The sequence below is a fragment of the Gallinula chloropus genome, assembly GCF_964237585.1.
Source record: "Gallinula chloropus genome assembly, chromosome: 5".
Classification (NCBI taxonomy): Eukaryota; Metazoa; Chordata; class Aves; order Gruiformes; family Rallidae; genus Gallinula; species Gallinula chloropus.
This window is the reverse complement of record NC_140090.1, coordinates 67,180,216-67,208,104: the sequence shown is the minus strand read 5'-3', so window position 1 is coordinate 67,208,104 and position 27,889 is coordinate 67,180,216. Positions and strand designations below refer to the sequence as shown.

Genomic DNA, 27,889 nt, shown 5'->3' with positions numbered 1-27,889 from the left:
GGGCGCCTGCCATCAGCCGTGGGCAAGCAAGGGGTCAGCATGGGGCTGTGGCAGGAGCTCTAAGAGCCAGCATCCAAGAGGAGAGCCCAGGCAGAACAGGGCCGTGTCTGTGAGTATGAGCAGAGAGAGGCGTGGGGGGGGGGTGGTGGAGGGGATGGGGGGGTGGGGGGGGAAGGAGGCATGCCCTCCCATTCCAATGACACCACCTCCATCGATTTGCTTAATGCAGTTGCTAAGGAAACGGGCCACAGATATTAAAAGGCACTCGGTTCCCAGAGGGGGGGGGGGCACACACACACGGGGAGGGGACAGGACGCTGGGCACTGACTAAACATCCAGGATGGGGATGACTCAGACTTGTCCTCTGTGCCCCTCTGCATGCCTGCCTCATGGGAACCACCAGGACTGAGCGGTCTCCACAATCCTCTCCTGGGGAGGGTCTGGGGCAACAGGTCCGGCTGCCCCATTTCCGAGCAGGTGGGTGGGTCTGGCTGTCTCACTGGGAGAGCCACAGGGAGATGAGAGCAGGGCTGGGGGAATGGGCTGAGAGCAGGGGCTACCGCACAGGATGCCTGCGAGCGCTGCTGGACCCACAGGCAGCACAGCAACAGGCAGGGGAGGAGTGGAGGCAGGGGCTGGGGACTCAGCAGGACAGAGGGACCCAGCCAAGGTCACGCAGCAGCTGGAGGCAGAGGGCGAACCCAGGCATCCGCGTGCCTCCAGCACACATCCACACACAGCCGACCGACGGGGCTATATTTAGCTCCTACGCTTTTTTTAACAGCATCCCAGCCCTTGCCTGGCTGCTCAGTCACAGGCCACAGGGACTAACGGGCAGCCAGGTGCCCGCTGGTCCCTGCCCCATCGCCAGGGCTCAGCACCCCTTGGGATGCGCAGCTTCCCCCAGGGATGCCACTGGCACTGCCTACCCCTGTGTGGATGAGTCCCACATGGGGCATGAAGCAAGACCAGTCCCAACTCCAGCACTGGTGTAGCAGGCAGGGAGCATCCCCTGCCACCGGTGCCCCCCAAAGGCTGGCTGCCCCACGTATGGGTGGGGTGGTGATACCCAGACTATGGTACAGACCCCCTGCCCAGCTCTGGGGTCTTCCTGTCTGCACAAAGGGCCCTGAAGGCAGGACTGGGGCAGAAAGCCCCTTTCCCTCCCTGTTGTTGTGCTGGAGGGGAAAATGTGTCACAGGGGAAGAAACATCATCCTGGGACACCTGTGGGAAAAAGGGGATAGTGGAGGTGCTGACTGATGCCTCCCCTTCTCCTCTCCTCCCAGGTCCAAGACCCTTACCCATGCCCCCATTCCCAGCCCAGGAGGTTGCAGGTTTATCCCCTAGCAGAGGACAGAGAGGGCTAGTGGCTCAGTCCCAGGTCACAGCATGTCTGAGCTATTGAGAGGCTCTGTGCCACCAGGCTTGGCATCTCCTGCCTGCCCGGGGTGTAGTCCCAAGACCCTGACGCCAGCAGAAGATGCCAGCGATGCATCAGAGGCAGCTTGGGGAGAGAGATGAAAGTCCTCCCCAGGGAAACATCCCTCAGTCTGGAAATTTTCAGACCTGACATTTCCTTTCTTGGAAAGAGGTGAGTTTCCAGGCACTGAGCCTGGATTTCACCTGGCTGGCTACCAGCTTTGCCCCCGAGTCAGTCCCTTTGGGGACAGGGCAGCACAGACCTGTTGCACTCTCAGAGGAAGTTTCCCACTGCTGCCAATGGTACTTTTAAAGCCAGTTTTCTTGCTAAGGCACAGCTGCAACATATCCTCTCCTCACTCCTCCAGCTGCTCCCAGGGCCAATGCCCATCCTGCAAAGCCATGGGGCTATTTATGCAACCTAATGTTGGCCAGACAGCGGTAGAGGAACCCTTCCAGCCTGAGCCAGGACTTGTCCCAGCAAAGAAGGTTTGGGGCAGCCCCTCAGCAAAGCAAACCTGCTCAACCCACGTGAGCAGACTGTCATCCAACCCTCATGTGTCTCCACTGGCATCCTGGGATGCTGGGGCCAAAGGGTGCAGTGGCAAGTCAGCCACTGAGCCATCGCTTCCCCACCAGCCCTCGTGCCCATCCTGTGCCAGCTGGCCTTCCCTTGTGCCCATCCCATGCCAGCTGACCTTCCCTTGTGCCCATCCCGTGCCAGCTGGCCTTCCCTTGTGCCCATCCCGTGCCAACTGACCTTCCCAGCGGAGCAGCAATAAATCACCCACCAGCCACTGCATCAGGATTACTCATTTACACACTGGAGCTGTAAATAAAACCCCTCCACTGTGAGCTGCCAGCATAATGCAGGATCCCACCAGGACCTGTGTAGGCACCACATCTCAGTCCCACATCTCAGTCCCACATGCCAGTCGCACATACTGTGCCAGAGCCCAGCTCCCAGCATCCCCAAACTCAGCAGGGTTGCTTGCCCACAGCACATCCCCTCTCACCAAGGGCAGCTCCAAACAGGCTGGGAGTGTCAGGGGACCACCTTTTCAGCTCACCCATATGCTCAGGGATGCTGCTCCATCTGGAGCTGCTCCCAGGATGGAAGAGACACATGGGATCACACGTGGGTTTTGCCCATGGAGCCAGACCCGCAGCCGCCTGTGAGGGAGGCTCGAAAGGTCATCCAAAACATACACACCCCACCAAAAGAGGGACAGGGATTTGCCCCCCATCTTGCCAAGAGGCATTGCTTCCAGGGACAGCTCCTCACCCCTGCAGCCAGCCAATGTTTGACCATGCCCTCAGAAGAGCCACAAGGCCCTGGATGAGCAGTACAGGGAGAGGTCACACGGATGGATGGAGAGATGCATGCCCTGGGCAGGAGAATCCCTGCACACCCCAGACACATGGAGCTGGTGCCACGCCTCCTGCCCTGAGCCTTGCTTTGGGGTCTTACTCTGAAAAGCTCCTGGCACACGGAAACAACTGCAGTGGGGCTTGGAGAGACCCTTCAATGGGGAAACTGGGCTCTCTGCCACACCCCAGAGCTCCCCAACATTCCAGCTGAGTAGCAAAGATGTAGGTCATGGCCGAAGGGACTAAGGACCCCAAAATGCAGATAGAGGCCCCCAGCATCAGCACCACGCCCCCTCAACAGAGTGGGAGGCACTGGGGAGCCTGTCTGCAACCCCATCACACAACGAGGGGCAGCAGTACCCAGACACCAACTGCACAGCAGAGCCACTTACCCCTAGAGCAGCCCTGGGCAGTGCTGCGGCTCAGCCGTGGCTGCCACCAGCTGCCCTCACACACGGAGGACCAGGACCAGGGCCAGGAGGAACAAATAAAGTGACTGAGGAGAAGATCAAGGTGCCCCAGAGAGACAGAGATGAGATGTCCCTGATCCCCTTCCCCCACACCAAGAGCCCGGCTCACTTTGCCACCTGGCTTGTGGAAGGGTCCAGGACAGGCCGACGTCACCCTGTCCCCCCCTGTGTCCCCAGCCCCGTACCTTCAATGCCGCTGATGATTTTGAAGCAGCGGGTGGTGAACCAATAGGAGATGAGGAGGAGGATGGCAATCAGGGAGGCATAGAGCAGGCTGTCGTTGTGTAGGGTTGTCTTCTCCATGGCTCCATCCCCTGTGCCCACTTGTGTCCCCCACCCAGCCCCACCGCACTATCTGGGGCAGCCCTGTCCCGGCAGTTCCCCCACCAGAGAAGCAGCCACCGCGGGCAGGAGGCGGGGGGGCCGTATAGGCAGGCAGGTAATTGGGAGCGTTGTGTGAGAGCCAGGCTCCCAAACCAATTACCTTAATTGTACTCAGGCAGCACATGGCAAACAGTTAAAAATAACCCTCCTGGCCCGGGGGGCGGTGGTGGGGGGGTGGGGTGGAGTGTGGTACCATCAGCCAGCAGAAGGAAGCAGGGGACAGAGAACAAAGCGGGCTCACTACACATGTGGCCACAGGTATTGCCACAGCCCAACCGCTGCCCTGAGGTCATTGATGACCCAGGAGCCTCAGGGCTTGGCCCCTCACTGCTACTCCACAGGGGGAGCTGGGAGTCCTGGAAACGGGGCTCCCCAGGGAATGATGCTGCAGCTCAGGATTGGCTAACGCCAAGATCTCCACTGAGATGCCTGTGCCCATCCTTGCTTGGGACACTGGGCTCCAGACCCAGAGAGGTAAATCTGGCAGAGAGGTGCTGGCATCTCAATCCCTGCGCCCCAGAGCAGCACCTTCCCAGGGATGCCTGGGATCAGCATCTGTTTTTCGCAGCTTGGAGTCAGAACCAACCAGCCCATTTCCTGCTCTATAATGCTGGGTGCACTTGGGCAATGCCGCTGTGGGTTTGGGCATTGTCCATGGGTCACTCACAGACCCCAAACCCCATGGAATTAGCCGCATACATGCCTAAGACACCTCTGTGCCAGCCCCATGGGACACATGGTGGGGGACAATGCTGGTCCCAAGTGTTTCACCCTGGCACGTCTTCACATACAAGACATCCCATCTCACCCTGCAGTTACAACCAGGGAATGTGGCCACCCAGGTGTGGGGTGAGGAGCACAGCATCACCCCAGCTATGACACTTTCAGGGCACAGAATCCAAGTGTCCAGGTCCATCCTCCCCTCCCTTCTCTCTCTCCAAATACTGGCTGCTCTGAGCATCCTCAGGGTACACAGGACAGGGTGGCAAAGTGACCCCAGCATGCACCCTGGCTCATCACTGGAGAGGGCAGCAGGCCCTGTAACTCTGTCCCCAGCACAGCAGTGCCAGGACGGGCAGCCCAGGCTGGCACTGAGTCCACATGACCTGTCCCACCTTGGGCTGTGACAATAAAAGCCGTGAAGTTTCCCCAGCTGAGCCACCCCTGCCCCAGCTAGCTGGTGCTGCCAGCAGCACAGCCCTGCCACCCAGCTAAAATTAACCACCCCACCAGCCATACACCATGAATAAGCACAGTGCTCAGGAGTGGGGTTTCCTGCCCAGAAAGCAGCTCTGTGCACACAGCAGGCACACGTGAGGCAGCACCCAGAGCTGTCAGGTAGCCAGGCAGCTGTTCCCTGTCCCCATCCTCCTCACACCACCAGCAGCTGGGCACAGGGGACTGTCCCCCGCTGCGGGACGGGAGCAGATGGGGAGGGAGCGGGGCAGTCATCCATCGCCAAGGGACCTCTCTCTTTGGGAGGGGACCACACACCTTGACCACAGCCAGGCTCTACCCTAGTTGGGTGCCCCCTCAAGTGCTGCTAGCCTGGTGCTGCAGGGCACTAAGGCACTATCCCCCCAAAATGTGCCATGGGGGGTGGGATAGTGCCTTACAGTAGAGGAGATGGTCCCTGAGCACAGCTGGGCAGCAGCTGCCCGGGTTCCTTGGGCACTGCCGACCTGCCAGGGGAGCAGCCTGATGGATAGGAGCCTCTCCTCTTTTTTTTGGTTCTCGGGGCCATCATCCATTAGGGAGAGTTAAATTTAGGTTACAGCTGATCCCTTATTACCTCGCTGCTAATCAGAGCGCGAGCAGATTATTAATAAGCACATTAAAATATTGGCAAAATGCTATTTTTGGGAGGTGAAGTCACAGTTTTAATCTGGTTAATTGATTGAGTCATTTCTCTTTCCCCCTATTGGCGACCCGTCCTTGGCTAACTCCCCAGGGCACCCAGCTGAGAGGGCACCCCACCCTGGGGCCCACCCAACCAGGCACCCAGTGCTCTCTGCAGTGCGCTCCATGGGACCTCCTTCACCTACACAGGGAGGGCAGAGGGGCTCTCTGCCACCCCAAAAGTGGCCAATGGGAGAGGACAGTGACTGGAGGAGAGACAGCATCCTCATGACCCATGTGCCACATGGGCCAAAGCAGGGGCTGGGGAAGAGGGGATGCTGCAGGCAGAAGGCAGCTGTGCAAGCCCCACATCCCGCTCCCAAGTGTGAGCTCCAAGCCTGGGACACAGAGCTGTCCAGCTCTGGGTTTCACCCCACTTTGGCTTGTCCCAGAGCTTTAGGGACACTGAGAAGAGGGTAAGCAGTGGTCACCAGTGCCCCAAGGCCAGCCATGCCCTCTGCAGCCATGCCAGCCCTGTGCACACCTGGCAGAGCCTCAGGGGCAGCAAGGGCTGAGGTCTTGGGGCCACTCAGCACCACACATGGCCAGCCTGGACACCAAATCCCAGGGGGACACCAGCTATAGACCCAGCCCCATAGTGCCCAGCTACAAAGCCCAGGACACCAGCACAAGGACCTGCAGGACATCTGTGCAGGTAGTGAGGATGGGAACACCTGGAGGTCCCCTCCCCACCCCTCCATAACCTGCAGCTCTGTGCCTCACACATGGAGGAGGCCAGACCCAGCTGACTCATCCTCTGGCCCCTCAGCTCTGGGCCAGTTGGCCAGTACCCAATGGAGCCAACTATCAGGGACAGACCACCACTGCCTGCGGGCACACCCAGCCTCTGGAGCCTGGCATGCTGCTCAGCCAAGCCCATGGGTACCCTGGCAGCTCTTCCCTTGTCGCCATGTTCTGGGCTGGCACAGAGCCTTGAAGGGTCCACGGGGCTGCGAAGTGATGGGAAATGCCTCTGGGGAGGGTTTCCTAGGGCCAGGTGACCCTCCATCACGGGGCTCTGGTCCCCATGGGCATGGCATGGGGGCATGGCAGCTGGACATGGCTCAGAGGGAGATACTGCTCCCATGTCTCAGCTCTCAGTGCTGTGCTGAGAGCATTCCCAGTGTGCCCCCACCACCCTCTGTCCCCAGAGGTAGTCTTAGGCCGGGAAGACCTAGGGGGTCCCCTGGGCAAGGAGGAGACAGAGCCTGGGAGGGTTTTTTCCAGACAGGCTGGGTTACAGTGAAGTCCCAGCCCCACTCCAAGGCATGACGCTGACACGTTGGGCCAATAAGGCCTTCTCCATGCTCCTAGTAGGCATATCCCCCTCAGAGCACTGCTGTGGCCCACAGGGGAAGCCTGGGGGTCCCTGGTGGGGCCAGGTAATGGGGAAGGCAACCTGTCCCTGGCACAGGCAGGAGCTGGGCACCCAGGGTCCCAGTGCACACAGGCACATCACAAGCTTCCCGAGATGCACCGACTGGGGGTCAGGAGGTGGCTCTGAGCTCACACACCCAGGAGAGGGTCCTGGCCAGCTGGCTGTGCTGCACAAAGGCTGGCAGGGGGATGCAGATCCTGCCATGTTGTGATAGCAGAGTGGGAGCACACAGCACACAGCTCTGTCTCCAGGACCAGGTGGCATCCCAGGATGCAAGCGCGGGCGGATGCAGGCACCAGGGTGTGTCCCTGCCCCAGCCCACAGACACAGCCAGGGTTTCTCCTGCCAGAGGGATGGAGGGTGCAGCCCTGGCCCCAGAGAAGGCAGGTGCCTGGCAGGGAAGGGATGAACCAGCTGTGACTTATTTGCTCAGCAGTTTTTTCACACTCCACTGTGCACCAGTCCCCTCCCCAAGTAAAACACTCTTGTCACCCCAAGTCCACAGGGGACCTTCAGGGGCTCTCATTGCATCCTGCAAGCATCTTCAGCTTTGCCCCACATGGAGCTCAGAACAACTCCTCCACCTGGGGCTCAATTGCTCAGCACCATTCAGCATCTAAACAGCATTTCCCCTCCCTCCCCAAATAACCCCACAGAGCCCATCAGGCAGAGAGCCACTCCCACGGAACAGAGACCCCACACCCCCCAGGGCAGCACCTACCTTGGGAGAGGGTCCCCGTGACAAACTGGTAGAAGAAGCGGATCACCCGGCCCAGCTGCCTCTTGCAGCGCTGCTGGCAGTGGCTCATGGCTCCAGCTCACAGCCCTGGGGAGGGACCCAGTCGCACCCCTTCCCAGCCAGCGAACAGCCCCCCGGGGCTCCTCCGAGCTGCAGCCGGTGCCCGGGGGAGGACAGAGCCTTCCTTGCCCGGAGCGAGCCTGCGGACATCAGCGGCAGGTCCAGCCCGGCGGAGAGGGCACAGGCAGCGCTCGGCAGCCGTCAGGCCCCGCTCGCAGGCGGCAGGCAGCCAGCCGAGAAGTTTTGTGCTGGGATGCTCCTGTGCAGACTGGCGGGGATCCGGAGGGGCCGGGGGACCGGCGGCGATGCCCCTTCCCAGGGCTTAGGCTCAGAAAATCTAACTGCAAGTTCAGAGAGGGCGAGGGGTGCCCGGGCGAGCCCCCCACCCCTCCCCGTGCCGTGGCAGCCCCCTCCGTGCAGCAAAGTTGCAGGGAGAGCGGGGGAGTGGCAGCAGGGGGATGCTCGGGTTCGGGGAGCCCAGCGGTGGCAGCCAGCTCTCCGGGAAGAGGCGATGGACGCCTCCCTGGCTGGCAGAGCCCCGGGTTGCCCCTGGCTCCTGGTCCGCCCCTTGTTACCAGCTCGACCCGGCACTTCACGCCCCGGCTGGCCGGGAACCAGAGGCAGGTTGGTATGGCAACCCGCAGACTCCACAGGTCCCGCTGACCAATGAGGCACTGCTGCATCCCAGGGCCGCCTCTCTCCAAGAGCAGGGAAGGATGCTCCTTCCGGAGGGGAGCCGGCACCGAGAGCATCCTGCATCCTTGGGCATCAGCCTTTGGCTCCAACTATCAAGCGCTGTGAGCATCCTGCATCCCCAGACATCAATCATCTGCTCTGGCCAGCCGGTGCTGCGAGTGTCCTGCATCCCTGTGGCAACAGCATTCCAGCACTGCAAGTATCCTGCATCCCCGGGCATCAGCCCTCAGGCACTGCGAGCCGGAGGCATCTGCTCTCACTGTCGCTGGCTCCACACAGGGGAGGAGACAAAGATCGGTGCAAGAATGGGAGAAAGAGAAGTCAGGCTCCCAGACCACCCAGTCTGAGAGCTGTTTGCTCCAAAGCTCATCTTGGCAGCGAGTTGCTAGCTTGCACAGTATGTCAGAGCCAGAAGACAGTCTGGCGTGTGGCGGCAGTGGGATTTCCCTGCTCCCAGAGCCAGCCTGAGATGCTCTGTGCAGACTAAAGACAACATCCCTTCCACAAGTCCCATTTTCCCAGCTGCAGCTCCCTCTCCACATTCAATCCACACCCCACACCAGCAGGATCTCTCCGTTCTGCATCCAGCCAGGCTCTATTATCTCATAAGCTTCATCTCTTATTAATGGGGGAAGGAAGCGAACAAAAAGGGACCTGATGGAAATTATAGCTACTGCTCCCTTAGGGATGGGAAAGAGGGTGCAGGCATGATCCAACCAAGAGTGGTCAGGCTGCTCAATCCTTAGCAATGCCTCAACAAGGACACCCAAGGGAAGAGCCAGCAGTGCCCCTGGGGATTGGTATGGGGTAACCTCACCCTCTACTCCCCAAACAAAGGGCTATCCCCTCCAAATCAAGCCCTCCCTGCCTGTTATGCTGGCTATGGCCCTGCAAAAGGGGACAGCCCCCAACAGAGAGTCCTCACACCATGGTGGAGAGTGCCCTGGGGTCAGGGGGGACAGGCACCAGGGGATGCTGCACAGATCGCTGTGGGGCTGACCCAGGTTTGGGGATACTAGAGCAAGGCACAACACACAGCACAGCACGGGCTTGCAACCCTATGGTAATATACCCACAAGGCCCCAGGCTGGGAAAGGGCTGCAAGGGACATCAACCCCACAGGGGAAAGGGGGCAGCTCAGGCCAGCCAAGGCAGAGTGGGCAGCTCAGTGGACACAGAAGCACAGGTCAGTCTGTGAATGCAACACCCTGACTGAGCCTACCCCCTGCAGACCACCCACCCCCAGACAAAATATCAGAAACGTGGGCTGCCAGCAGTGCCCAGCCCCCTCCTGCCACCTTCCAGGGCCAGGTTAAGGGTTTGGGACTCATCCTTATCTACAGCATCCAGCAGCCCTGTTCCTGGCACAGACCCACAATGCAAACACACCGGGACAGTAGTTTCTTGCAACAATCTGTCCCCATGAGCTGTGTGATACAAGGCCGCATCCTGCAGATGCAGAGCTCCCCGCACGCTGGAAGAGAGGGACAGCTCCACAGCATCTCCACGGGCACCAGCCAGCACAATACAGCCCGCGGTGGCCGCAGTATCCCAAAAGCCCGTGGGATACAGGAGAGGTGGCAGAACAGCCACAGGAGGGTGCCAGAGCCCACAGGACGTGACAGCAAACAAAGTTTGCAGATCCATCCCAAAATCACCGTCCAGGTCCTCGGGACCCAGATCCCACCTGGCGAGGAAAATTGCTCTATCCCAGCATGTCCCAGGCAGGTGGGAGGTGCAAGTACCAGCCTGTGCACGCTGGTCGTAATGGCCATACGGGGCTGGGGAGCTCATGTTACCCCCCACTCCTCAGCACATGTAGACCACCCTACGCCAGCCTGGAGGGACACAGTGCGAGGGAAGAGCCTGGCACCAATGTTACTCACCCCACCTCCATTAGCAATCCCAGGTGCTACAACCAGTCCAGAACTGGAGAATGAGTCCCAAAGGATCCTCACCCCTCCAAACTGGCCCTTGGCTCTCCAGAAACACCCTTGTGTGCTGACACGGAGGCAGAAGCTCATGGGGACCACATAGCCTGAGCCAGGGGACTCTCTTCTGCCCCTGGCGCTTGCACCCAGCAACCCACAGCTGGTATTTTGCAGGGACAGGGAATAGCTCAGACATGAGCCAGCTTGCTCCTATCCTCGGGCTCCCTCCAAGCACAGTTTCCCAGCTGGCACCAGGGACTGTGTGTCTTGCCCCTGTAGCAGGGCAGCAAAGCCCCTTGGTCACTGACCCGCCTCCTCCCTGTCAAGACAATCAGGAGTCCAGCAGAAATCTGGGCTGCTGAGCCCTTACACAACCTTTCTTGCTGGAAAGAAAGGCTGCACCTCATCAGCCTCCTTGCCCAGTCCACCCTGCCTGTGGTTCTCCCAAACCTGTGCCCCACCATGAGGAGGCCAGTGATCCCCCAGCCCCGGGGTCCCCACAAGGCAGAGGATGTCATCTCCCAAAGCGATACTTTGAGACAACCTGTGCCCCCAGAGCACCTGCGGAGCTGCAGCAGTGGGAAGGAGGAAGGCTATGTTCCCTGCTCTCCCCAAAACATGCTCTGTCTCTGGCAAGAGGAGCAGCTGACCCACACCTCCCAGTGTTGAGCCTGCACCAGCGACTGACCCAGCTCCTTTCTGCAGGGTACAAAGGGCAACTTCAAGGAGACTGGATACCACTATTGCCCCCCACATCCCTGCGCCCAGTCCCTGCCCGCGGGCTCTGCCATGACCACAGCTGGGATGCTCCGGAGTCCACACGAGAGCTCCGTGGGGCCACGGCCCGAGCCGTGACGTGCCACGCTGCGACCCGCGGCCCGAGCCGGGCCACGGCGCCGTTGCCGCCGCCTGACGCTAAGAGGAGCCCCCGTGCAGCGGCGGGGCCGCCGGGAGGTGAGCCGGGGACACGGCTCATTCGGGCGGCTGTGGCAGCGGGTGGCGCCCGGGGGACAGGAGGGGGGACACATGCGGTTGTGTGGGGCCGCGGAGGCAAGCGCGGCCACCCGCGCAGGGCCAGGAGCGCCAGGGCGAGGAGGCAGGGGAGCCGCCGAGCCACCCGTGCGCAGACGCGCACCCCACGCTCCGCTGGCTGAAGGGGACAGTGACAGCACGGCCAGGGACGGGGACACGACACGGCTGCCCACGCCAGCGCTTCCTTCCCTGCCCGGGCCCTCTCCTCCCGAGGTGGCTTCTTGGCAGACTCATCACTCCTCAGGCACCGACATCTGGGCTGGTACCTGCCGCAGGAGCGCTGGGGGCAGGGAGCAGCCGGGGGAGTTCACGCTGGCTCCTGCCCATGAAATATTCATTAGCACAGCTGAAGAGAAAGGGAAAATAACAGATAAACAGAAGGGGGTGGGCCCAGACACAACACTTGCAGGAGACTCCACACAGCACAGACAAGCCCAGGGGGTGCCTGGGTCAAGGTCTCAGGGCCAGCACTTGTATGTGGGTGCCCTGGCACCCGTGCAAAGCTCATCCCACTGTCACGGGTGTCGTGGGCACATGAACACCCCTGGAAAATGCATCCAGAAGACAGCTATCCTTGCAGGCAAGGATATGCTTGCCTGCAACACCCAGCATGGGCAGAGACACCCTGGGGACATGGACATCCCCAAGGGGCACCAAACTGGGCTGGTGCTTGGGGGCTGTTTCTGCCTATACCAGCCCTGGATGGTGCCCAAGCTTCAAAATGTTTCAGCCCAGGACACACCCCAGAAACAGGACCGGAGCAGAGCTCCAGCCCAGAGCCAGCCCAACCAGGGCATCTGGGGTCTCTCCTGAATCATCCTGGGGCTGGCAGAGGGCAGACCCCTGCGACAGCATCTGCCAATACCTCCCTCAAGGAGGAAGGGCTGTCAGGGACACCTTGCAGCCCTGTGCTGAACCTCAAACCACCAAAGTCTGCAGGGGCTGGGCAGGCACCCTATCCTCTCTGCCCAGAAATCCAGCTCTCGCCAGTACACACATCCCAGCCTGGCCACACACGTCCCAGCCACGTCAGCCCCACCTGGGGGTGCTTGGGTATGGACAGAAGCAGCTCCTGGCTGGAGGGAGGGCTCAGCACCACTCACCCCAGAGCCAGGGCACACCACGAGATGATGATGATGAGGACATCCCAGCATCATCTGTGTGAGCCATGTGAGCTCCTGGTCACAGCCACATCACGTCGGGGCAGGTAGCTCCCTGGGAGCCAGACACAGCAGCCACCCAGAGACAGGCTCCACACTGCCAGGCCTGCGTGGGGTCCCACCACTGCTCCTGCCTCCTCCCAGCCCTGGGGACCTGCAGCCTCCGGGACTCAGGGAAGTGCTGAAAACCCGATGCCAGAGAAAGTAAATAAGGCAGCTAATGAGGTAATTTGCATAGCTATTAGCAGGCAGGATTTGCAGCAGCTCCGACATGGGATGTGCTGTCACTGCGAAGTGCAGCCTGGGGGCTCTGCTGATGCTTGCAGGGGGAAACACACCCCAGCCATGCTGTATGGGCCCACCACAGGCACCCACCACTGCACCCCACTTGCCCCCGGGCCAGGGGAGCAACGGGGACAGGAGTAAACCGAGCAAGGAGGTGGGAGGAAGGCTCTGTGAGGGGCAGCCAGCTTGGGAGGAGTGGTGTGCTCCAGCTGTGAGCCCATACTGCCTTTGCCCACGCACCCTGCAGTGTATAGTGTGGGGCAGCACGCAGCTCCTTCCAGGAGCATCCACAAAAGGGTGAGCTTGCAAAGGCAAAGAAGGGCTGCTGTCAGCCCAGGCTGCCCCACCAGGCAGCCCTGTTGTGGCTCAGCCAGCTGGCTCCCCATCCTGAACCAGTACAGCTCCCTGAATCCCCTACCTTCTCTTGCTTCCCTGTGAACCTGGCCCAAAACACATCCCAGGACAAGCAGAAACCCTGTCCTACCTCACTCTGCCTGCCAGCAAGCCCAGCTCACTCTGACTCCCAGCAGAAGGTGCAATTTCAGTGTGTAGGGCTGTGCAAAAAGCCAAACAGGAGCTTTGTGCTGTAGCTGTCTCCATCCTTAGATGCTTGATTCAGGAACTGCCATGCTGTGCTGGAAAGGACACTGGCCAGCCCAGTACCCTCAGAGATGCAAGGGTGACACACCTGCAACACCACCAGCTCCCCAAACTGATCAGCCAGGGTAAACGCAGCGTACATCAGCTGTGTGATGGAGAGGGGTGGCATGCAGGGCCACCCTCCTCCCGGGCTGCCAGGACATGTCTGGCTTTGATCACAAACCTGCGGCGACAGCTCGGCTCATTCCCAGGCGATGGATCTTGTGAAAAATGCATGTGGCATGATCCGTCTGCTCGGGAAGGAGCTGCCAGGGAAGGAGCCTGGCCCAGCCCTGTGCACCAGTCCCCCAGCACTGACCTGACAGCAGCCGGCACACAGCAGGCCATGGGCAGCACGGGACAGGGACTGGGATGTGCCCCAGCCAGCATTTAGTTCCAAAAAGCACCCCTGCAGTGCAGGGAAAGGGAAGGGGCACCCCACTCCCCGCCATGGTCTCATGGCAGAGACAAGCAGAAAGACCCAACGGATGGGTGATTGGATGGACAAACACAAGTCCCACCAGCAACTAGGGTGGTAAGTGCGGGGCAAAGATTGGGGACAGACCTCCCCAGGAACCACCCCGGTGTGTCCTTCACCCCCACCATCACCCATGGTGGGCCCCAGCCCGCCCAGTTACACCAAGGCACTAGCTCCTCCCAAGTTGCATTTTTAAAGCCAGTTCTGCTAAATATTTCAGGGATTTACACAGAAAAGCTCTCTGTGCTCGGCAGCAGATCGGCCCCACTGGCATCACGAGATGGACGCAGACACCCCCTGCCCACTGGGGCTGAATAATTCATCACCCCACACACAGGGTAGCAGGCATCAGGGAGAAGGGGAAGGCAGGGAAGATGGACTCCATTACCCCCACCCAGGCTTCTGGGGAGCACCCCAAGAATCTCCATGCCCTGCAAAGGGAGGGCAAAAACCAGCACCAACATCTGCAGGGAAACCAAGGCATGGGGAAGAAAGAGCTCAGAGCTGAGCCCAGCCCCAGTTACAGGACTGACATGTGGAGACCCCACTGGCAAGCAAGGAGAGCACAGCCTGCCTGGGGCATCTGGGGCCGTTTCTGAGCTTCTTGGGTCTGCAATACACAGCAGCAGAGGGGGCACCCAGGATATACCAGGCAGTGGGGCAGCACAGACCCTGGGACCTCTAAGTAGCACAGCCTTCACAAGCAGGGACATCACTGCTTGGGGATGCACAGCCTGCACCAGGGCACAACACAGCCACAGCATCTCCTTACCTGAGTTGACATAGTTCTGCCCCTTGGATACCCACCCGCTCCTTTCCCATCGCACCACATGAGTAACAGCAGGGATTCCATCCCCAGCACACAGCTCTGCATCCCCAGGCCTGTCCCAGCTGCCACTCCAAGTCTCACCAGGGTCTCCTGAACCATGTGTCTGCGAAAAAATCACAGCCTGGCCACAAGTGATGCCAGCCCTGCTCCCAAATCTGCTCCAGGGGAGGGCACAGCCCTTGGGATCCCAGCAGGCTGCTGCCTGTCCCCCCTGGCAGGCTCCTCTCCAGCCTCATCACGCTCACCGCCCCACACCGAGCCACAGTGACGGTGACAAATGAACGATCCCCGTGCAGTCACGCACAGGTTTGGTTCCGATAAACGGGAGATGGCACCAGGCTAATTTCCTTGCAATCAGCACTCGCGCGGCCGCCGACAGCTCCAGCTCAGCATGGTGACAGGAGGAAACAGTGGAGGAGGGCTGGGATGGGCTCTCAGCTCCCACCTGTGCAGGCAGCGTGGGGCTGCCTGTGGGCCAGGCAGCGGGGCACCCTCCACCACCCAGCCAGGAGCTGCCGGGCTGAGTGGCACGGGAAAGGCTATTAGCACGGTGGCTTATCCAAGGGCTCTGGCACGTGCTGCACAGCTGGGAGAGGGAGATAAGGCACCCAAGGGATCCCAGGGAGGGGAAACATACTTCAAACGGCAGGAATCTCCCCCAAAATGGGCTTGCCTTGAAGGCACTGAGCATGTTTACTGCTATTAATAACTTCAAGTGCTGCGGCAAGGTGCCTGTCCCTTGCTCCCCAGCGCAGAGCCTGCCCGCACAGGGAGATGCAGCGATGAGGCAGGGAGGGAGAGCAAAGCAGTGGTGCAGATGCAGCTGGGGTTCTGACCCACAGCTCCTTGCCCATTCCCATGCCAACAGCTCCTGGTACTGCCCTGAAACCCCTGCAAAGATGACAACCTGGCTAGGGGACCTGAAGGGCTTAGGGCAGGGGGGGCACACAAGCTCAGCACTGCCACGCCAGCAGCCTGCAGCCCACCTATGTCTTTCTCCAGCCTCAACTCCAGATGCTGCACAGCCAGGCTGATGGCTCCCCATGCCAGCACCGACCCTCTCCCCACTTGTACTTTGAGTGATGGCTGAGTCCTCTGGCTCTCTGCCCAGCACTCCCTGCCCCATGGGGTAGCAGGGCCACCCACCTGGCATCTCCAGGGCACACATTCAGCCCACTGCCAGCCCGGCGGGGGGCCCCAGAGACTGCCTTTTTAAACTGACATTTTGGGGACAGGAAAGCTATTTTCGGTTGTTTCAGAGGCAGTGTTTCCATCACAGTTCGTCTGCCTCTGCTGGAGGGAGGGATGCTCTCCCTGGGGGTGCCGTGGCAGGCAGCTTTGTGTTGGGCCGTGGTGCTCAGCACCAGCTCCGGGCCACTGGGTTTTTCTCACCCCTCCTGCTGCCTACCTAGTGCCTGGAGCCAATGGGCCTGAGAGCAGGTGGGTAAAGACATCCCTGGGTGCCCACCTGGGCACGAGGGTCAGGAGCATCCTGCCCAGAAGAGGGGCTGGTGGGAGGTACAGAGCAGAGCCTGGGAACTGTGCTCCCACCTGGGATCTCCCCAGCATCAGCAAGGGGTCTTTAACACACACCTTGGTGGGACACCTCCCAAAATGAGCATACTGAACAGCTAACCCTTCCCCAGAGCCCCCAAGCACTCCTGAAAGAAGTAAATGGGATTGTGGGGGGACACATGACACACAGACACAACGACACTACAGCCTCCCAGTGCAAGACCTGCTGAGAAGCTCAGAAATAAATATGTTAATAATCAAATATCCATCCTGCGCCTGAGCTCACGGGAGGACTTTCAAGTCTAATTAGCAGCAGATTTGTACCATCGCTGCCTGGGCTCGAGGGACAATTCGCCGTGGTTCCCATGAAGCGAGAGGCTCTGCTATAATTAGCCAGAAGGATCCTCTCTGCCAGGATTACCTCCAAATCCCCCTGTACTCTGGGCTGGGGGGCAGGCAGGTCCCAGGTAAGGCGAGATGAGAGATGCCCCCAGGCTTTGATCTGTGCACAGCAACTCCTGGACTGCAAATCCAGGGCAGGCAGAAGGACAGCTAGTGAGGAGAGGCAGCACACCAGGAGAACTGCCCTGAGCCTGCAGGTCACCCCACACTCCCCTGCCTGCATGCAGCCCCTATGAGGTCAGGGAGCTCCTCTCCCCACAGCATCCTGCCACAAAGCCCCATCCATAGTGCCCCCAAAATCTCTCCATCCCCCAACCAATCACTTCCAAGCCAGCCCCCCTGACACCCAGGGCTGCCCGCAGCTCCAGGAGACCAGTCCCCAAGCAGGGAACATTGTCAAGGGTACCCCAGCCACACGTGTTGTACATCTCAACGCCAGTGCACAGAGCCCTGGTTCCTCACTGCAGGCAAACACAAACCTCAGGGCTTGCCAGCAGTCTGGAGATGTTCATCAACCCCACCCGGCCTGGGCTGCCCTGCTGCAGCTTGGTGCAGTGCTTTGTCAGATGGAAATCCTGTCAGGGCAGACCTTTCCCCAGCCCATCACAGAGGGACAGGCAGTGCCCAGGGGATTGCTCCCACTGCCCCAGCCCACGCGTTTTTAAACAAGGCCACATCCTGCCCCTGAAGATGCCATAACAGACACCGTTACTGGTGCTACAGCACCTCTGTGGGGTTGCTGGGGTGGGGAGAATGGGGCACCCGGATGAGCAAGGCACAGGGGCAGTACCTGTAGGGGCAACATGGCTGGTACCCAAGCTGGCATCCTGGGTCCTTCACACCAGGGGAAGAGGCAAAGGTGGAGACACAGCAAAGGGATGAGGGAAAGGGCAGAGAGAGAACAGAGGGACCCACCTCCACGCTGAGCAGCAGAGGCACAACTGAGGATGCTCTGCAGAGCAGGAAGCAGGAGCCCTGCATCTACTCTCACAGGGGGAGTGCCTGAGAGATACTCAGCTGGAGTTCACTGACCCAGCAGCAGCTGCCAGGGACACTCGTTAGCACCAACTAATCAGGGGCAAAGGCGGCTGGCCTAGCAGCAGGCACCCTGCCTACACCCACCTCCCAGCCTGACAGTGGGCACGGCTCAGAGGGGAGAATTACATACAGGGTGACAGCAATTGTGTCCAGAGCACCTCCTGAGGGATGGCCTGGAAGCGTCTGTGCCAGAGAACAACAAAACCAGCACTCCATTCCTCTCAGGGGTATGCACACACCCTGCTCTCACCCGTGCCCCCCCCTCCCACCCTGAGCCAGGGCACAGCCCGCCTGACCCAGCCCTGAGAGACCTTTCATGCCAGGAAACAAGGGGTTACCAGCCCCTCACTTCCCCACAGTTATTTAATTAAGCAGTGATAAAAGGAAAGATGTATTATCTGGAGAGTGACAGCAGGTTGTAATTACAGCAGGGCGGGCTGAGAAAACAAACAGCGCACGGGGCACGGCCACGCTGCAAGCAAGCAGCACACAGCCCCCTCCCAGCCCAGCAGCCCTGTGTCCTCCCCACCCCTTCCAGGGGTTGGTGGGAGCCCCTGGGTACTACCACAGTCGTGGCTGGGACACACCGGGGTGCCTCGGTCCCGAGGGGTGCATGGCTGCCTCCTCCCTCCTACCCACCCGGCGCTGTGGGATGCTGCCGGCCCCTGTGCAGCCCCCAGCCACATCCCTTCTCTAAATCCTCCTGCTCTCAGCCCAATCCTCTTAGGCTCCCCCTCTCCTGTTGCAGCATCTTTAATGCCTGGCCGAGCGTGGGATAGAAGGAAATTAACCCTGGGCGGGGGGCAGCCTCCATGATGCCTTTTAGAGATGAAAGGGCTCTTCCCTGTCCTTCTCCCCTCTCCCTGTGCGTGGGAGAGACTGGATCTGCCACAGCCTCGGCCAGCATCACTTGGGCCGGGGCTCTCAGCATCCGCAGTCCTGAGCTGGGGTGGGTGAGGGCAGGGAGCGCTCCAAACTCCAACCAGTCCCCTGTGTGGGAGGCTGTGAGGTCCCCAGGAGGGAGCCCTGGGTTTGCACCCTGCACACAGGTTGGCTACTGCCAGCAACGGTCAGCCAGGACCTCACTGTGAGTCCCAGGGCTGCCTTTCAGGGCTGCAGGGCCCTGAGCCACGCACGATCCCACACAGCCTGCACCCCCACCCAGGCTTTTTGGGGTCCTCAGCTCTGAAGCATAAAGCCGTGAGGGATTTGACTGCCAGGGGGAAGTGGCTGTGACCCCATGGCTTGGGGAGCTCAGAGGAGCCCGAGCAGCACGTGGTACGAGGCAGCGACGTGGCAGGGGTGCAGGGTGTGACAGAACACACCCTGATCAATGCAGGGGACTCTTCTTGCCCCTGTCACTGTGGAGCAGCTGGGTTAAGTCACATTTGGAGGAGCTATGCAAGGGGGAGCAGATGCTGAGGCCGCACCAAACACCTCCATCCCACCCAGCTGGGGTCCTGGCAGGATTCAGTGGGTTTTTGGGGGAAAAGTCTCAGGGAGCCGACACCATCGCTGCCTGCACACTGTGACCACGGGCAACAACCCCAGCAAGACCTGGGATCCTCCCACGGAGCTGCCTTCTCCCAGGACAGCGGTGGCTGGGGTGGTGGGGAGCCCAGGGCCAGGCGTCACCCGCCGCTCCCGCTGAGCCTCTCCGTTACGCAACAAATTATTCCACTCGCATTAATGACTTTGCGGCAAAGGGGGGAATGACATGAATGATTCCCGGTGCCTGGGAGTGACTCATTTCGCACGGCGGAGGGGAGGGGAGGCAAGCAGGGAGGGCAGGCACTGGGGGAAATTTGTTTGGGTCAGTGCAAGCAGCACCGGGCAGGGGCTGGGCTCAGAAGATGTGACTTCTGGAAAAGAGAGTCAAGGGGGAAAGAAAGAGGTGTTTGAGGGCAGGTCCCACCACCCAGGAGAGGGTTGAGATGTCCCCAAGGGATGCTGGGATCAGTTGTAAGCACAGCGTATTACAGCATCCCTTGCTGCACTGCCCAAGCCCTGCAACCCATTTGCTAACCTGTGCTGCGACCCCAAAACCTGTCACCAGTGGCTGTACCCCCACACTCCGGGGTCAGGAGAGGAACTGAGACCCCCATGCAGGTACAGACAGAGCTGAGGGTGCTGTGCCTTACCAGCGGATTCCCCCAAATCCAACGTGCCCCTAGGAGCACAGCCCAATGTGCAGGGTGGGCAGCTGCCTGCCATGGCTCTTGGGCAGGAGTGGGGGGCAAAGGGGACTCAGCACCAGGGCTGCAGCGCAGCGCCTGGTGTCTGATCCTCTCCTCCATCACCTCCTGGAGGCTTCGCTAAATCAGACCATTAAAAATTCATCTATATTTTCTCCCAGAGTAAATCAAGAGTCATCAAGGCCTGGCCAGCCCAGCCAGCCACCTCCTGGGGACACCAGAGACACGTGCAGACACACCAAGGACTTCAACAGCCCACTGTCAAGTAGCCCCAGGGGACCCTTGCAGTGACGGAGGGACTGGTGGATTATTGCCTCTAAACCCATTCAGGGGCTTTCTGTAAGCAATGCAATTTTAAAAAATTAAATCTAGGAAGCAGCGATTAACCAAAGGGGCCAGGAGCAGTGGCTCACCCATCTAATCTCGTTAGTGAGCAGCCCGAGTCTCACTTCACCACACCGTGGCTGGCTGAGCTGTAGGAACCCTGTGAGAGCAGCCAGGCTCCTGCTGCAACTGAGGGTGACCCACCGGTGCAGGAGTTTGCTAGTGCTTCCCTGCATTCCTGGGCTGGACCCGCCCCAGCTCTGCCAAGGGGAAAACCCTGGAAACTCTCTTCCTTGTGAGTCAGGTGCTGTCCAGACCATCACTGATGCTCCATCCCTGAAAATCACTTTTCTGCAATGGGCAGAGGGCAGTTAAGGGAGCCAGTGCATCCCAGTCCTGCTGCTGGGGTCAGCGCCTGCAGCCAGGAGCTGGGTACCACTTCCTGCCCCGCAGAGCCTCAGTGATGGGATTGACCCCTGCCCTCTGCTGCAGACTGCTGAGCCCCTTCCCAGAAGTAACCCCACTGCCACGGCTGGTGGCTCACAGGGACAGCCCATGGGGGTCCCATCCTGGCTGGTCCGTCTCTCCATCTCTGCAGGGCAGAGCTAGGTCAGTGGATTCACACCACTAGCATGAGTTAGTCACTCCATCACTGTTTCTTACCTGCTACTGGGAAAGGGACCACAGGCAAAGCCATCCATCGCCAATGCCAACCTCACACCAGCCCTTGAGTGTCTGAGCATCCCCTGCCTGCCTGCAAACAACTCTGCTTCTGCAGCACCCCATCGGCCCCACTGGACCTCTCTGTGGGTCAGCCAGAGCCCACACCGCTCCCTCCTATGCAGGACAAAGCCACCAGTTTGTCCCAGGTACAGCCAGGCTCTAAGCAGCCCTGTTTAGAGCTGGTGGACCTGCTTGTACATCCCCTGGAACTCAGCATCCTCAGGCCCCCGATGTCCCCAGATGGGGCAAGCAGGAGCAGCGTGGATGAGACACTGACCTTCTTGGCACACCCCAGAGCCCCCAGCAGTGACACTAACACTGTCCTGGGTTTGGGAGGACTGCCTGAACAGAAGGGATCCCTGACATGATGTGTTCAAAAGCAAAGTGGCTCTGCCAAAACAGTGCTGGAGTCACCTGGAGCCAGACAGAGCTTAGCCCTGGGGCTGCTGTCAGGCACAGTCAGGAGAGGCACGATGCCACGGGACCTTGGGCATGCACAGTATAGCGTCCCTGCCCAGGGTGTTTGTAGGAGTCTCTCCCTGTCTGGACCAGAGAGAAAACATTGAAGAAGACCCAAATTCAGAGGCAGGAAAGACAGCAGGCCCCCCTTCCCTCCCCCATCCCTGTCAGCTCCTGTTGAACGCAGCAGCCGTCCTGCCCCCAGCTCCGTCCCGCAGAGCTCTGTCTCCAAACAAGCTAATTACTCACACCACTCCCTGGGCTCTGCACCACCCATTTCCCTTTGAAGCAGAAGAAAAATTTACTTAAAAGCCAGAAGCAGCCAGAGCTACAGCAGCTTGGGGATGGGAGGACCCCAGTAAGAGCCTCCCACCCAGCATGGCCCTGCTGCCACAGACCTTCTGCAAACTGCTTTTGGCAGGTTATTGCTGGGAGCAGGGCCACTCCATCCCCTGCATCCCATCCCCAGTCCTGGCCCATGTGCTGTCCTGCCGCTCACCCCCACAGCAGGGTACCCACCCAGCCCCAGCTGCCGGCAGAGCATCCTAGCATGGACGGTGGGTTGAACAGGACCCCTGAACCCCCTGGCAGCCCCTGCCCTATGGAAAGGGGCCTCTGTCCCTCTTTGTCCCCAGGAGAGCCCTTTGCACCAGCCCCAGCAGCTCACTTGCTCAGCAATAACCATCCCCAGGGTTTTGCAACCCCCTCAGCAGAGGATTTTGATCCCCCACCCCAAGCCAGAGCCCCTCACCGTGGCATCAGGAAGGCAGCCTGCCTGGCTCAGCCTCCCCCAACGGGGCACGACAGGGAGATTCATTTCACCAGAGGCTCATTCATCTGCAGCGCGATTAAAGCCCAGGGCCGGGATCCATCCCGGCGGCAGGAGAGCGATTTGCCAGCAGATGGATTTATCATCTCCCAAGCACAGCAATTTGGCTTAAACAAAACCAAACCACTTCTCCTAATGAAAACACCACTAATGAGCAGAGCCAGTGATGGAGGGGAGGGCAGATCCACTAGTGGGGTCTCCCCTGTCCTTCAGGGCTGGCACGACCCTCCTCCGACACCCTGGCTGCAAGGCAAGGGCATGAGGCTCAGCCCCAGCCTGGATGTACTGACCCAGTATGGCCTGGTGGAAACCAGAGCTAGCTCCAGGGACGAGCTCTGCTCACCCTCCCAAACCTCCTCCTGTTCTGACTCCCAAAGCTCTGAGGGCAACCGGCCCCAGCACAGCACACAGCAGGAAAGCAGCACCAACACCTTTCCTGGCCACAACACTGCCAGCTGCAGGGAAAAAAACCTCTCCTCGGCGCCTGGACGCAGAGATGGTGAAGGAGCAAACCCCTCCCTGCCCACGCATCGCCGGCAGGAGCTGTACACCTTGGCCGAAGTTGCGACAGCCCATGAATTATGCATTAGCATCTGCAGAAATCAGCCGTTTAACCACCCCGACTGAAACCCACGAACTTCCTGTCAATTAATCCTGTGCCACCAATTCCCCGCGGGCTCCGACCTCCCTCTGCCTGCGGGGATGCAGCAGCAGCTGCCAAAACCTCAGTTCCAGCCTCTCCACCTGCAAAATTCAACCTGCCCACAGGCAGCGGTACCCAGCAGCATCACCCCTGCGTCCCCTGCCCCACGCGTGGCACAGCCCCGGCGTGGGCTCCGGGCAGCATCCACCTTGGCAGGGACCCCTGGGATCTCAGCCTCTGGTTGGGAGAGGCTACAACACCCCATGAGAGGGGATTCATCAGAACTGAAGGGCTGCAGACAAGCCAGGACAGCAAAGAGGGACAAGGGAGAGGGGTACAGATGCCAGAGAGGGGGAGACAGCAGACAGAGATGAGGCAGAATCAGGCAACGCTCCCCTCACCCCCGGGAAGATGCAGCATCCGTCGAGGGCAGGGCGCTTTGGTACAGAGGGGACCCCATGGGAACCCATTCCCCCACCGTGCCCCACCCTGACTGGGAGCCTCCTGGGGAGCTTGGGGACCTGGCCTGAGGGTCAGCCCAGCTTCCAGCCCAGCCTCGTTGCCAGGGCACGGAGCAAGAGTGGCAAGCAGAAGCGGGGGATGCGTGGGGCAGCAGCAGCAGCGCAGAGGAGGCAGGTTAGCAGGGGAGCAGGGGGACAGGCAGCAGGCTCACTTCCCAATGGCCAGACACCCCAGGGAAAGGACGTCGGGGTGTGTCATCCCTCCGTGGGGCTGCTTGTCGGAGGAGGGGCTGCCCCATGGGTGCTGCTGGGCACAGGGGTGCCACACCTGGCCCAGCCAGACCTGCCTGGGCAGTGCTGAGCACCCAGGGGTGCTCCTGCACTGCTCGGGAAGTGACTGGGCAGGAGAAGGAGCTTTGTTCTGGGTGCAGATGAGGCACAGCCACGGTCTCAGGCAGAGTCCCCATCTCAGTGTGTGTCCCCCAGGATCCACCCCACACTCGCAGCCCAGCTGGCCCTGCCTGCCTCCTGCCCTGGCTCCCACCCCATCAGCCCCATCACTCCATCCTCCAGCTGCAGACCCCAGCGCTTCCCCCTGCACACCCTAGGAAATGATTTGGGAGAGGTTAGCACTGGCACTCCCTTCACACCCTGGGAAATGAATTATGCCCCTTGGAGGTGGAAGTCCTATAGGACAGCGAGCTCGTGGAGATGTCCCTCCTGCCTGGCTGGTCAGGGACTGTGAGCAGCCGCAGCTGAGCTGCTGGGTTTGCTGGCAGCAGAACAAGCCCCTGGCGCAGCCCTAGATCTGCCCATCGCCTGGTCCCTGCCAGCGGCAGACACATCCCTGGGCACAGCTCCTGGGCTTTAGCCCCCAGCAGAGACCAGAGCCGGGCTCCCGCTGTCCTCCTGCCAACCCCACTAACCCATCCTCCCTTCAGGGTGTCTGTGGGGAACAGCTCAGACCGTCTCTCGTTCCTTCCTGCCATCGGGAGAGATGCCTCTGAAACCCCCTCCCTCCAGATGGGGAGGGGAGCTCGGCCAGAGGCTGCGCTGCCACTGCACCTGTACCTGCGGTTCTCAGCTCACAGGTGGGCTGCTAAAAGTGATATGGGTTGGGGAGTGCCCACCCATCAGCCGTGTCTGGGAAGGCAGGAGGGTCCCAAAGCTCTGGCAGGTGATCTCTGTAGCAGTCGGTCACCCACTGCACACCCTGTGGCTGCCTTTGGGGTGGAGCAAAGCTGCTGCTTGAGACCCCACAACGTGATAATGGGAAGGAGAAAGAGGGGTGAAAAAGTGGGTGTGAAAAGTGAGCCTCTTAACCCCCTCTGGGGAACCAGTAGCCCTGGAGGTGAATCCCTCATCCTTCCAAAAACATAGCGGGGGGGGGGGGGGGGGGGGTTGACCCACCCCAAAGAGCCCGGGTGCCTATCTCATGCTGGCACACCACATCCCACTTGCAGGATGTAGCACGAGGTGGGATGGGCTCATCCCACGAGGTGGCCCTGGGCCACCCACCCCTGCTCCCCACCTGGGGCTGGGGCAGCCCCACTGCCCACGCACCCTTCGGAGTGCAGGAGGGAAAGCCACCTCCAATCCCCCCCTCCCTCTCAGGCTGACAGGATTTGGGGCTGGGGAAGTGGTACCTGCGCTCCTGAGGCCAAAGTGGGACCGGGCTCCCGTGTCTCCCACAGGGAGGGCCATGTCCAGAGCTGTCCCGAGGCACTGGCTGCGGGCTCTGCTTGCACACTAATCGCGCCTGTCATTAGAGGGCTGAGGAATAATGTAATTTATGGATGGCTTTTATTTCTCGCTAGCGTCATCTAAATATCCCAGAAATGGACCCGTTTAATTCCTCGTGGCGTAACCCAAACATTCCTCTCTAACGCCCAGGCTGGCGCCCAGCCCCGGGCTCAGCACCCCGGCACAGCCTGTTCCTGCCCTCACCCCGCACCGCCACGCCGGGGCCAGGCACAGGCTGAGTGGGCCCCGGCTTTCCCCCGGCACACGGAGCCGGCGCTGGCTCTGCCTGCCGCTCGCAGCCTTCATTCCCTCCTTCACTCGGGCGCTCGCCTCACACACACGTCCACGTGCCGCGCGCCCGCACAGCCCACGGCTGCTCTGGCCGGGGACTGGGGCAGCTGGGTATCCCTGGGGATGCCATGGTGCGTGGGGGGCTCTCACTGCACCCCCATTTAGAGCAGCTCTTTGAATTTACAAATCAATGTGCTGCCAGGGAAAAGGGGGGGTTGGGGGTGATTCTAACCCTGTGCACAGCCGGGGGTCCTGCTTCCCTTGAAGTCCCTCTTATTTTCTTTTGAAGGGAGTATTGCTAACCCTTCCCAGGGTATGCATAGGTGGGGGGGTCTTGCTGGTTTTGGGGAGTGATGGGGAGGCAGCAAGACTGGCTGCTGTCCCTGTGCACATCAGCGATTGCCTGTGCTGCCATGGGGCTGTCACACCGTCTGACATCAAATCATCTCTTGGTTAAAAGCTCTTCCATGTCAGTTGTTCCCCAGACCCTGGTGGGTGGGGTACCCAAGGCTGCAGGAACACCCCAAATTGCCCATGTTTGTCCCCAGGCAGGGCTGAGCTACCAAACAGTGGGTGCTGGCAGGAGCCCTCCCACCTGCAGTGTCCATGCTGGCACTGCCAGCTCCACTCCAGGGCTTCAGTAGAGCCCCATGGGTGTCCCAGCTTGTCACTGCATCCCCAGGGAACTGGGAGAGCCTGGGTCAGGTTAGCAGGCAGGGGCCTGAGCTATAAAAGCCTCCCTAGATCTAAGTCTGCATCCTCTCCTCTCCTGTCTGCATCACTTCCACACTCTTTCTGGGAGAAAAACAACTTTCCCTCCACAGGGAGGGATGGCTTCAGCGCATCCAGCCGACGCGGGGAAATCGGTGCCGCCACCACCAGCTCCATCTCTGCAGCTGGTGCTACCAGCAGCTCTGCCCCACCAGGTCAGCGACACGATGGTGGTGGAAAAGGAGTGACGTGTCCTCCTGGGGCCTCCGTTTTCCACGCTGGGCAGACATTTCCAGCCTTATTCCCAGCAGCCTCATCCCCGTGGGCAGGGGGCTGGTACAGCAGCATGGCTCCCCTCCGCCCAGGTTCCTGCTGAACGCCTGGCTCGGAGGTAAACCCAGGCATAAAAGGTCTCAGCCTTGGAGAGACTGGGATTTATTTTTAACCTAGGTTTGATTTAAACCCATATGGGCATTTTAAAGTTACCGGAGAAACCAAAAGTTGTGTGTGGGTTCCAAGTTCCTACACAGCTCAAAAATATCTTCCCTGCAGCACGTTTGGGCAGGCAGCAAGCAGCGTTCCCCATGCGTGGGGCTGCTCAGGGAAGCAGAGCGGGGCTCCTGCCCTGCTACCACCACCGCCTCCTCGAAACTTCAGAGCAAAGCCTGAAACACACTCCAGACCGTGGCAGGAAAAGCATCACCGGGACTCCAGGGAGCCGCCTGTGCACACAGCCCGGTGCCTGCGGCACGAGGGCACCCAATACCACGGGCTATGGACAGGTTTGGCTCTGTCGTGGGTCCCGGGAGGCAAGCGGGAGCTGCTGCCCCATTTCGCTGCTGCTGTGACAAAGACCCTGGAAGGGGACGGGGTTTGGCCTGATCTAGGGAGAGCGTGTGGGGAGGGAGGGGCGTCAGCCCCAGCCCAGCTGCTTTGCTACCAGAGAGTGGGGCTGAGGTGCGATGGGTGGATGGATGCTGTGGTGGGATGTGGGAAGCCAGACGATTCCCCACTGGAACAAAGAATGGAGAGGGACACAATGGGGTCATAGCTGGGTCATATTTGACCTCCCTGTCCCATGGCCACCCTGTCCCAGGGACAGAGCATCTCTGGAGATGCTCTGAGGGATGCCGGGTGACAGGTGGAGAACACACCAGGGTCTGTGGTGGTGCTGGGGCTTGCTGAGCGGGGGAACCTGCTGCCAGGGTGCTGCCAGGGTGCTGCCGTGCCACCCCAGGGTGCAGTGGGGGATCCAAGGCATGGCGGAGAGAGCCCAGCGCCAAACCCTGGAGCCCTGAGAGACTCGGAAGAAGCAGAGAGGGAGGGTGAGCTTGGGGGTGACCAAAAGCAATGCAAGCATCCCACCCCTCAGCGGGGGCCTTTCCCTGCAAACCTGCCTCGGACCAACCTCCGCCAAGCTTGGACCGACCCCAGTCTGCCCCACACCCCAGAGCATCCCCGCCCAGGGGCCGGGACTGTCCCCCTGCTCCAGCGCCGGGGTCGCGGCCGCCCATGTCCCCCCCACCCCCCATCGTCCCCGGGCAAGGCGTGCGGCGAAGCGGGGCGGGCAGGGGGCTGGGGCTCAGCCGGGTCTGGAAGCGGGAGGGCCGAGGTGCCCGGGGTGCCCGGCGTAGGGTCGGGGTGGCCGGGGCCGCCCCCGCGCCCTGGTCCCGAGCGGCTGCTGCACCTTCCCCGGCGGGCGGCACTCACCCGTCAGCTGGTCGTAGGAGCCGTCCAGGTCGCGGGAGTCGGACAAGCTCTCCTTCCTGCTCTTGCTCCGCAT

At 60.6% G+C, this 27,889-nt stretch overlaps 1 protein-coding gene across 4 annotated transcripts in view; it reads right to left on the bottom strand.

Moving 5' to 3' along the window:
• The window catches only part of KCNIP2 (potassium voltage-gated channel interacting protein 2), a gene marked incomplete at both ends in the record, with an annotated part of 43,848 nt that extends 15,959 nt beyond the window's left edge, over window positions 1-27,889 (bottom strand). For all 4 annotated transcript variants that reach the window (XM_084265646.1, XM_084265647.1, XM_084265649.1 and 1 more), the window contains one exon: window positions 27,817-27,889. In XM_084265646.1, coding sequence (XP_084121772.1) covers window positions 27,817-27,889 — 73 coding nt within the window. The remainder of the gene's footprint in view (window positions 1-27,816) is intronic.